At 40.5% G+C, this 11,352-nt stretch overlaps 2 protein-coding genes across 3 annotated transcripts; both read left to right on the forward strand.

Annotated features, from left to right (window-relative positions):
• The first annotated feature begins 272 nt into the window (after window positions 1-272).
• On the forward strand, window positions 273-8,292 carry retreg3 (reticulophagy regulator family member 3). The gene is made up of 10 exons (XM_075454074.1): window positions 273-342; window positions 577-852; window positions 2,337-2,443; window positions 2,796-2,826; window positions 2,918-3,044; window positions 3,211-3,295; window positions 3,809-3,946; window positions 4,645-4,724; window positions 5,836-5,968; window positions 6,060-8,292. The coding sequence occupies exons 2-10, from the start codon at window positions 623-625 to the stop codon at window positions 6,605-6,607; spliced, it is 1,479 nt and encodes a 492-aa protein (XP_075310189.1). The 5' UTR covers window positions 273-342; window positions 577-622; the 3' UTR covers window positions 6,608-8,292.
• A 566-nt stretch (window positions 8,293-8,858) lies between these two features.
• Window positions 8,859-11,042, forward strand: psmc3ip (PSMC3 interacting protein). Of its 2 annotated transcripts, XM_075453856.1 has the most exons (8): window positions 8,859-8,934; window positions 9,299-9,399; window positions 9,487-9,576; window positions 9,684-9,795; window positions 9,916-10,061; window positions 10,164-10,217; window positions 10,312-10,371; window positions 10,448-11,042. In XM_075453856.1, the coding sequence occupies exons 1-8, from the start codon at window positions 8,916-8,918 to the stop codon at window positions 10,502-10,504; spliced, it is 639 nt and encodes a 212-aa protein (XP_075309971.1). In that variant the 5' UTR covers window positions 8,859-8,915; the 3' UTR covers window positions 10,505-11,042. The 2 variants fall into 2 exon arrangements, with proteins under 2 accessions (XP_075309971.1, XP_075309970.1); XM_075453855.1 differs by having other exon boundaries at window positions 10,312-11,042.
• The last annotated feature ends 310 nt before the right edge of the window (window positions 11,043-11,352 follow it).

Genomic DNA, 11,352 nt, shown 5'->3' on the forward strand with positions numbered 1-11,352 from the left:
CATGTGGCGTCACAAAACAAACTTCATCACTGAAGTAAGTGCTATTGCATTTTTATTTTCAAAGTATCTCTTCTCAACTTTATTTGTCTAAAGAGGGAAAAGAGAAGGAGAGATGCTCACAAATATATCTTTTAAATTAAAAACAGGGAACTGGAAAAAGTCCTGAATGTTCAAATTTCGATGCTTTAAAATACGACCATAATTCCTATGTTATTGAACGCACCATGACGCAGCACCTCGTGCGGATTCTCATTGGGCTGTTTAACGGTCAGAAAAACAGGATACGCCATATTGACAGTTTCTGAACACACACTGCCACATCTTTGCAAAAATGACTAAATAGTAAGTGTCATCTTCTTCTCAAACGTTTTCACTTGGGTTCAGATAACCTGCTTACTTCCAATACAGCAGGCGTGTATTACTGGACGTTCATACAATTGTCCGGCTTGCGTCATTCGTTGTTAGCCCACAAATCCGTTAGCATAGGTACTGTGAGCGGAGCGGCTCCGTGGCGCTGTGGTGCCCCTCATCAAGCTATTTACCTGTGTCCACTTAGCTTAAGTCTTTATTTTGCAGGCTGACTTTGACTACGGTAGACGCTAAGATCGTGCTCACTGGAGCAATGGAAGTGGCATCCATGGAGGATCGCTCTGCCAAGCAGGAGTCTAGTGTTTGCCTTCGAAGTCGCTCATGCTCCAGCGAGAGAGACGGTCAGGTACGGGCTGTCAAAGCTGCTCTTCTGTCCAAGCTGGGGCCTTACGAGCCCGTCCTGACATACCTACAGTCCGTTCTGGTGTGGGAAAGACCATTTCAGAGTGTCCTTCTCTTCACTGTTGTCAACTTTGTGTTCTGGTGAGTTATCAGCTTATGTGAGTTTCTGTTTTATTCATGAGAACTCTGTGTCTTGGATCTGTGTGGGATTGTGTTGTTGAAACATAAAGACAAATGAGCATGTCTTCAAGCAGCTGGTGCTTTTACACAACACAAATGTTTCACCTGTTAATTCAAAGCACAGCAGATGGCAGGGTGGTGGTCCTATTTATGGACTCACCCCATAGTTCCCATGGACTGTGGTGTTTCTCCCGAGTGTCTTATTGTGCGAGACTGTGTGGTTTCATGGGTTATCTATTTTACCCATTAAGTGTCCCCTCAGATAAATTTGGGTTTCTGTTAGAATTGAAAACATAAAAACATAAAGCACATGTTGCTGGAAAGCAGATTATTTATGTCTTTCCATGTTAAACAAGAAAATATTGAGGTTAACAATAGCTGAAAGGGTACTGTAGTTCTGAGACAGGTTTTGGCGTAATCAGCTGATCCAGCTAATCGATCAATTTTGAATGGTATGCATCACTGATCTGGAGCATGGAAGAGAAGCCTGGCCAGCATAATTGTGGAGTTCAGGCATTCCGACTGTATTCAGTTAGACCTTGAAGAATTTGGAGATATATTCTCAGTTTTACTATGTCCAGCACATATAGTCAGTGGTGCAGGCTAGCTTCTGCCCATAAAGATTAATCAATAATTACAAAGGAGCTGACAATGGCATATCACCTAGTGAACAAATATAAGCAACTTTGGCAGTAGGAAAGTGAGAATGTCTTGATTGATACTCTTAGATACAATCAACTTTAATCAGAGGGAGCAGACAGTTACAAAATGAAACAATCTACATTCAAAACACACTGAGCAGCAGCCTCAGTGTTTTGGATTTTAAACTTTTGTTTCTCTAATCAAACTGCTATTGTGACCCCTTATTAGGCATATGGGGTACTGTAACAACAAATTTCACCACTAGCCTGTTTGCTAATAGTCTTGACCTGCCAGTAAATTCCTCCTTTGTTTAATCTCCAGATTGGCAGAATCATGAAGTATTGTTTTTGAAGTCTTGTGATCTGAAATTGGAGCAGTAGCCTACTGGGAGACTTATTATTTTAAGATCCCAGGCATTGAAATCAAATTGTTTGTCTCTCAAATGTGGATAACACCATTAACAACATTTTATATTGCATAATGTAGGCTACAAACTGTAACTTTCCCAGTGTTAGTGGATGTGATTCTCATCAATGCTTATGGATTAATTATTAAAGTAATTCCACTGGGTTTGTAGAAAGAAATTAAATTTTTCGTAGTGAGTTTGATTGGGTGTAACAAGCAGATGGAACAACTTCTTCTTTCTTACATCTGGTGAAAGAAACGGCCAATCCCTTGAGAGTTCTGTGGTTCAGTGAATTCAGCGTAAAATTGTTAAATGATCTAACTTATTCTTTGTGTCGTTCTGGTGAAACAGGGGATGCACTGTCTGCTCATGTGTTTTCTGTTTTACTCCCCTCCAGGTTTTACGCTCTTACCTCACTGCGCCTGCTGTTCCTGCTGGCTTCTGGACTAGCTGTGCTTGTATTTGTTGATTGCTGGAGGAATAAGATCTGGCCCATGATTCGAGGTGCTATATTTAGTCTCGATGGGAGTTATTCATTTTTTAAGATATTTCCTGGGATTGTAACAAATGTAGTTTTTTATAACCAAAATAGATACGCCATCAGTCAGCTGTTTTGCTTAGTAAACTTTGAAAGTAATTTGGATTACACTCGGAAGAGACCAAGAGACCAATTTAGACCTTGTGCATACTAAGTGTATGGGGTCTTGAAATGTCAGTAGGTCAAAGCGTGGAGTCAAGCTAATTTGTGTACAGTATTCTAAAATCTACACTCTCAGGCTATATTAACACACATAATGTTTAAGGCGGTGTCTTTTAAAGCCATGAATGTCCCCTCTCCCTCTCTCTCTCTCCACAGTCAGAAAGCTGGATGAATCGGAACATGAGAGGTTTGTAGCTGTAGTCTCTAATCGGCCAGTATTCTGACAGCAGTCATTGTACATAGAAGAGTTAAGTTTAAAACTCTGTCTGTTTGTCCAGCTGGGGTCTGGTGCAGCCCGGCATCATCAGCGTGCCTGAACTTTGCCACCACCTTGCAGAGGCCTGGGTCAGTTTATCGGTTTTCACATCCAGCACGGTGCAACACAAACGACAAAACCCTGGAAATGTGAGGACCACACGAAAAACATTTCCAGAATACATGTCTTACTTTTTAAAGCTTGTATTTAATGACATCATTCTATCATGCTGCAGATTATCCTTCAAGATTCTCTGATAAGCTCTGGATAAATGCACTGACCATTTTCTGCATGTTTCTTGTTGCTCTATGACAGTTTTGCATCCTGACCTGTGGAGTGTTCTCCTGTTTGGCTGTGATTGGATGCTACATTCCTGGATTGGTGCTTTCCTACTCTGCCTGTGAGTCCCAGCAGCTTAACCAGTCCTAAGTACATATCTGCACCCTTTCACAAGACCATGTTGGCAGGGAAACTCGGCTTGACTGGTCTGATTAAAATTGCATGGGTGGTGAAACCAGATCTGTGGGGCCTCTGTACCAGGGCCCGATCTGTGAGGTGATTAAAGCAGTGATGAGGCACACATGATGGGAGTGAGGGAGGGCAGGGAGCCAGGAGGAAGGCTAAGGAGGTCATTCACTGAGCGGGCTAATCTCTTAACCTTCAACCAGTGCAGACTGCAGAGCTCGGCAGGAAGGACCAGTCAGCAGCACCGCTCCCTGCTGCTCCCTTTGCCTCATTTAGTTGCTTTACTTAATGTAACAAACATGTGGGTGTGTCTACAGTGAGCAGAGCAAATCTGTGGTGAATATCAATATAACACAAAAAAACCCTGTTATCCCCCTGTTACAAGTACCAAATATTATTTCCTCCATCTCTATAATAATGGCTGGAGTTGTTTTCCCTCTTCCTCTAGTGTTGGCCACTCTCCTGGCCCCTCTGGCAGTATATCACAGGGTTTTTCAGCATGTCTGCGTGAAGCTGGAGCCCGCCCTGCAGCGGCTGGACTTCAGCGTTCGTGGATACATGATGTCAAAGCCCATTGATAATCAGTGTAAGTTTTACACAAAAATCAAATTCGCTCAGTGTTTGTTTTCTAACAGCATCAAGGAATGTTTTTCTGAGAGTTAATATTTGTTTTATATCAAGTAGAGGTGACACCACAAGGCTGCTGTTTTTACTTAATCGTCTTATGAATTCTTGCTGAACTGGAAAATGTAGTTACCTGTGACATGTTGCAATGGTTTACGTTTTAGTGCCCTCTAGTGGCACTGAGCACCATGTTCAAATAATGTAAAAATAAGAACTTGTTTTGATTTATTAAAAAATTAATCATCTTCCAGGGCTATTTTTTTTCTCTTATCAAATTTATAGGGTGATGTGAGTTAACCAATATAGATTTTATGCATTAATATAGGCAACAAAACAATTTAATTTTCTATTCATCTGCCTTTTACTTTAATTTATTTTTTTTGTCTATCAAATGTCCAAAATTAACTTACTTTTATGACAAATTTGAAGCCTAAAGAAAATCAGATCCCAGTTAAAAGCGAGCACTTTTATCTCTGTGTTTGTTAAATATTTAATCAGCTGTTGATGCAGATTTGATTTAATCCTGAGCAGAAATGACTTATTTTTTCTAATATTTGGACTTATATTCTGTTTTTGTACCTCCTCTAAAACCAGTCGTTGAATTTACTCTTAAAAATTAATAGTAATAATCATTTATCTGTCTGTCGTTGCACTCCAAAGTCCTACGAAGGCCCATACGAGGTGCAGCCTCGGGTGAAGCCAGCGACAGCGAGGAGGAACTGGCTGCTTTCTGCCCAACAGTAAGTTTGTTAAATGTCCAAAGTGTCTCAATATTTTCGATAAATAGGCATGATGTGCGTGAGAAGACATGCCACAGCTTGTCTGCATAAAATGCTATGACGAGTACCTCTGTTGCTTCAGTTTGTTTTTTCTAGGAGAACATGAGCTTCTGGGTATTTAAAGCAAGTTAAAGAATACAGAGAAAACATTCACTGCACAGCTGTTGCTTCATCTGTGGGCTCGGTGTCGGTTACTGTAGCATATCAGGCTCACTTCCTGTCGAGGTTAGAAACATCAGAGAAGACGTCGGTTTATTTTGCACTAATGTGTGCAGTGAGGCCTGCAGAAGGTTTGAGAGTAAATGGAGAATGCTTTTGGAAAAAGTTCAAGATTTTCACTGTCTGGTAATAAAAAAAAAACCTTCAGCAGCACAGCTTTAAAAATATTCAACCATTCCTGTTGCGCCTCCTTGTAAAAGTTAAAATGTTTTTAAGTCGTCATGATCTTGAGAAAGCCATCCATGCCCTAATAAGTTCAAGGTTAGACTGTTGCAATGCACTTTATGTTGGCATCTCCCAGTCTTCTCTGTCGCCTTCAACGTGTGTAAAACGCTTCTTAACTCCCTCCACTGACTTCCTGTCCTTTATCGAATTGATTTTAAACTTTTAATGTTTGTTTTTAAAGCTCTTAACGGCCTCGCCCCATCATATTTATCTGAGCTTTTAACAGTCTGCAATCCTGGTAGAGCTCTGAGGTCAACAAATCAATTTTTGCTGGAAGTGCCCAGGTCAGAATACAAACACCTGGGGTGACCGAGCCTTTTCTGTCGCTGCCCACAGGCTCTGGAATAAGCTCCCCAAGAGCTGCATCTTATTTCTGACCTGGGCCTCCTTAAATCTAGGCTAAAAACCTACTTATGTAGGATTGCTTTTAATACCCAGTAGTATGATGACACTTTTATCTTATTCGATTTTGTTGTATTTTATTGCTTTCACTGTTCTTTTATTGTTTTTACTTATTCTTCTCTTTATTTATTACCTGCTGTGAAGCACTTTGGTACACCGTAAGGATTGTCTGTAAAGGGCTGTATAAATAAAGTACATTTACATTCCATTGTGCTGTCTCTTCTAGTTTGATGACGCTGTTGCTGCGAAGGAACTTGCACTGACTGACTCTGAGCACTCTGATGCTGAGGTGTCCTACACTGATAATGGAACATTTAACCTATCACGTGGCCAAACCCCACTCACTGAGGGCTCTGAAGGTAAAGTATTAAAGTATTGCAGATTTTCTCTTCCTTTCTTTTTTGATTTGCCCTTCCGCCTGACCTTCTTCCCCTCTGTCATTCTGCTCAGATTTTGACAGACACAGTGATGCTGAGGAGTCCTTTGCACAAGACCTCCCTGACTTCCCCTCCATAAACCCCGATGTTACTCTGATGGATGACGATGATGACACAAGCATTGGGCTGCCTAGTTTGGGTCCATCTGGGCTAGCCAGCTATAGGGCATCAGTGCTGGATGTGGATGCTCATCTGGAGTCGGACCAGGAGGATCTGGATACAGAACTTTCTCTCAGCAGCCTGCCACTTGCCTCAGATTTCACTGGAGACTTGGCTGGAGTCATCGCCAGCAACATGATCCAGGCGGCACTGGCTGGTGCCATGCAGCCTCGGCCTCCAGCCAGCCAACGCAGACAAGGCCCCCCCAAGGCAGGGTCCCATCGAAGCTACCGGAAGCAGTCCAGCTCGGAATGGGACACAGACGTGGACGGAGAAGACTTTGAAATGCTGGATCAGTCTGAACTGAACCAGATGGATCCCCTCGGCGGAGGAGGGGGCGGTAAACAAGGCGAGAGCCAGGGGTCTAACTTCTTATCAAGCTTGCTTGGTAAACCACAGTGAAGAGCGCGTGCTGCTGAGAGTGTGTGTCGGCATGTGTGTGGCTCGACGGGCAGAGTTTTTATTGATGAGCCGTGAATGAGTGTGAGAGGATTTTAGGTTCCAGCAGCCCCGCTTCTCATCAGTTTCTCACTGTGAAGTATTTTATTTTCAACTCTTTTTCTTCTGTGCTCTGCAACTGTGATCGTCAGGAAAACTTCTACGTTGTAGGCTGAGCAATAGGAAAATATAAAGAAAAAAAAAGTCGGTCAGACGTCGAACAAACCAGCATTTTTTTACATTGTTGCGATCCTGCAACTTTACTCACCCATAACTTACAGGAGTACTTGTTAGTGACTTTTGATTAGAAAAAAATAGATAGAATGTAATGAAATAAGATAAAAAAAAACAGAATGCCCATGCAATCTTTTCTACATGGAGGTCTGAACATACAGGGCTTTTTAAAATAGGACCAAATAAGACATTCCTATTGCTTGAGCTGAGCCATGTTTGGTAATGACATAGTGAAGCAGCATTTAATGTTAAAGTACATTAAGCCACAATTAAAAGAAATAGCAGTTTGTGTAAGTTAAGGTCTGTCTGTCCCTAACATGTGAGCATGGTCTGTTGGAGGTGGATTTGTTGGTTGCAGGTTAAGAGAGCTTTGTTTAAGTTATTTACACACTTGCTGACAGTAGTGTTTCTGGACCTCGCAGACAAAAAACGAATAATACCTGGATAAAGTTTCAATGTTCAGTGTGTTTTATCTGCTGACTAAGGACATCTTTATACATGATTGGGAGCTTATTTTGTCCCATTACAGTCTTACCTGAGCCAGGGGAGTACCGATGTATGTCGGTTCATAGCATTTGTGAACCTGAGCTCCAAGGCGAGAAACGCTTCCATGTCGTGTGAGTAAGTACAGAATATTTTTATTTTTATTTTTCTGCCCTTTGGTGTTCATGTTTAATAGTTTGCACGAACCTGCCGCTTTGTGTGTTTTTCTGTTTAAAGGATATTACCTGAACAGATCTCTTTATATTTCACCATTGTCGTATGATGTGTAATTGACAGTCAAGCTGAACTTTTTTTAAAGAAAGAAATAGAATATTGTCCATTTCATGGCTCTTATGTCAGTAGGGAACCATGTTTACAGCAAAATAGGTTAAAAAATGTATCCTCATATCTTTTTTTTTTTTTTTTAATTATTATTTTTAAATGGCTTTTGTGCTGGTCAGCCTGATTTCCGCTACATGGTCAAACCATGTCAGAATTTTAGAATTGAAGTGGCACTTTATGCTTAAAAAAACAAGAGTTGAGATTTATTAAAAGGCAAATATCAGAGCCTAAGAGTGTTGTTTTGCTTTTGTTTTTAAAGAGGAAAAACACTTTGCTTTCTTTCATTGTGTTTTATTGAGAAGAAAATCATAGCTGCAAGAATTTTACTTTAATATAAAAAAAAAACTGCTGGGGTACATGGAGTCGAAGTAGAAAAATTGTGCACTGATCGGAAGGTGTTGACATTTTGAGACTTGTAGACTTGGTTTGTTGGACTTGGTTTGAATATTCCTCCATGAAGACTAAGTTCGTCAATATAAGTGATTGTCTGTTTGATCATTTAATGTGCATAGTATTGTATTCTCTTCTCTGTATCTGGTTTTGATATGTTTTGAAGTGAAAATCTTATTGAATAAAATGTTTGCAAATAGGTTTGTCTTACTCGTTATTTCATGTGGTGTTTAAAACTAAACGTGGCTCTTGACACAGATTGACCTTTACAGTAAATGTTCACTTCAGTTTAAAACGGCACATTGCAGCTGTATATGTCCTTGCCTACGAAGTGAATTTGTTTGAATTTGTAAATTTTAACACGTTCTATGTTTTTCTATCTATATAACGCCTTTCTGCTGAAATGCCGAACATGTACTGTATGTGTGTCCGTGTTTTATTTCCCATCCTACATAAAAGCCTGCATGACATTTTCAACGGGACGGGACACAAACCGTTGATTAGCTTTGAGACGCGCCAAAATGACAGAGGTCTCACTGCACTTTTTTTTTTTTTAGATTTAGCAAGTCGTTTTAAAGTAGGCCAGAGCTAAGCGAAAGGACGAACTTAGATAATTATGTAACATTAATAAATGTTATTCAAGGCACAGTAAAACCATGGCGAGTAACTGCAATTAAGTAAAAACCGACATTTAAGAGCCCAGACCCGCTGCCAAGAAAGAAACTACTGGAGTGGCGCATCTTCACATATAATCAATCTTTTCAGTGACGCACATTTCGCGCGAAACTCAATCTCGTAAACTGAAAAAGCAAACTCGTTGAAAATGAGCAAAAAAGACAACGGTAAGTCAATAGTTGTCTTTTAGGTGGAATAGTTGGACTGAAACAAAAAGCCTGGGTTATGACATATATATATATATATCGAGTGAACGACAATTGTTTGATATCAGATGATAAGTTAGATAGTTTAGCCGAGTTAGCTATTAGCTAACTAGCTAAACTGCCTACGGTGGGGGGTAGAACGTTTGTTGATTACGGAGAAAATGTCTTCGAAAGGCGCCGACTAAATATGAATTATCTAGATATATGGCTCTTTAAGTACAGTAATATTGTGTTATATGACAAAGTAAATATAGCACAGCAAAACATTGAAATTGACATGAAAGTTTAGTTGTACTATAACTTGAATGTTTGCTGTCACCCACAGGTGCTTCAGTCATCCTTGCCTACATTAATGAAAAGAACCGTCCTTACAGTGCTCAGGATGTTTTCTGTAATTTACAAAAGCAGCATGGTTTGGGGAAAACGGTGAGATTAATTCTTAACTAAATTCCCCATAATTGTGCTGTCTGTGGTAGGGGTACCTAATGGTGGACTGAATGTTTGCTTCATTAGGCTGTGGTCAAAGCAATGGAGCTGCTGGCTCTCGAGGGCAAGATAAAGGAGAAAATATATGGCAAGCAAAAGATTTACTTTGCCGATCAGGTTTGTGTTCCTTTTGAAACGTTGAATCGATGTGAACTGGAAGATGTGCACGTATAACCGTGTATGTGTCCGCTGAATCTGACCATTGCTGCCCAACACTCCCGCAGGCTCAGTTTGAAGACGTGAATGATGCAGACCTGAAGACAATGGACCGTCAGATCTCAGAGCTCAATGCAGAGGTGCAGACCCTCACTCAGAGCTGCAGACAGCTCGATGCAGGTATGTTACACTACTTACATGTGCAACTTGATCTGTGTTTTATCACATGAAGCAGTTTTAGGACCCGGGCTGGTTTTTTTTTTATCTGTGATTTGTAACTATTTACATGTTTTATAACAGAGCTGAAGGAGCTGAACAGCTCTCTCACAACAGAGGAAATTGTTGCAGAGATCAAAGAGCTAAAAGCTGAGACTTCTGGGTGCAAAGCGCGTCTGGAGAAGATTAAGTCGTCTGCAAACCATGTCACCCCAGAAGAGAAGGAGAAGGTGGGTAGCAGGAACCACTTTAAAACACCTATTGATGTTTTTTTTCTCCTGTTTCTCTTCTTTATGTCATGTAACATAACTTGTTTTTGTTTAATTTTACAGGTTTATAAAGAGCGAGATGTTTATGTAAAAGAGTGGAAAAAGAGGAAGAGATTGGTAATAATTTGTACATACAATCGTAGCTTCTGTAGCGCCGGCTCTTTAATGTTTAACATGCAACAAAATGTACCTTTTCATTTGTTTCTGTCAGGCTTCAGACATGATGAACGCAATCTTGGAGGGATATCCAAAGAGCAAAAAGGAGTTCCTGGTGAGTCGTGGAGCAAGACTATTTTTGCAAAATGTAAACTCGCTGCCAACACTTTTGCTCTTTCATATCTTTACAGGAGGAAGTCGGTGTAGAGACTGATGAAGACTGTAAGGTGGCTTTCCCAAGTACTTGAACAAAACGTTTGTGCTGCTGCTTCATCAGTATCCGCCTGTTCGGGGCATAACTAATAAAATGGATTACGCAATCTGAGCCACAGCACATAGTTTATTCATAGCCAGTGTTTTGAATAAATAGTACAACTTTAATAAACGTTGAATTGGAAAAGAAGTGTAACAAAAACAGCTTCATCATTGGCTCAACACCAAAACAGTTTGACAGCACTGAGGGATGCTCGTCACCACAGGCACCGGTGGTTTTTTTTCCCTTTTAAAGCCATTAAAGCAACCCTGAAAATATCAAACTATTCATCATAGATCAAAGAGCTGTATATTGTTGTTCTCAAACATGTTCTAATCCATCGGACGATTTTTCAACATGTTAACCGCTGTGTGAACAATGGTTGGTTTATACGAGCTTCCAATATTGGAGTGAATTGTTCCATTTTCTCTTTTTAAGCTGTAGCACTGTTAAACGTTCTTGACAGTAATTTCTAAAGGCTTAAAGGATAAGACCGGTTTTTTGACATTGGGCCCTTGATTTCACATTATAACATGATGTTCTACTCACCCCTGCTTGTTGTTGAACATTTGGAGCTGTTCCGAAGATATTCGAGAGGCGTCTGGCTGCTCTCTTGAGATATTCGGCCATGAAACGGTTTCCTATGGGGAACGTTATACAGGCACAAACTATGCTGTTTATAATTTATTAATTACTGTACACTAGCACTGATAACGTGGAGGTGCGTCGCTTACTTAAAAAAATCCGGGTTACTGTAATTTTGCTACTCGTGCTACTGCCACAGACAGCCCACAGACCTGCTGCCTATTTATTCATTCGGCTAAAATTCAAAATTAGTAACCC

Source organism: Odontesthes bonariensis, chromosome 21 (genome assembly GCF_027942865.1).
Source record: "Odontesthes bonariensis isolate fOdoBon6 chromosome 21, fOdoBon6.hap1, whole genome shotgun sequence".
Classification (NCBI taxonomy): domain Eukaryota; kingdom Metazoa; phylum Chordata; class Actinopteri; order Atheriniformes; family Atherinopsidae; genus Odontesthes; species Odontesthes bonariensis.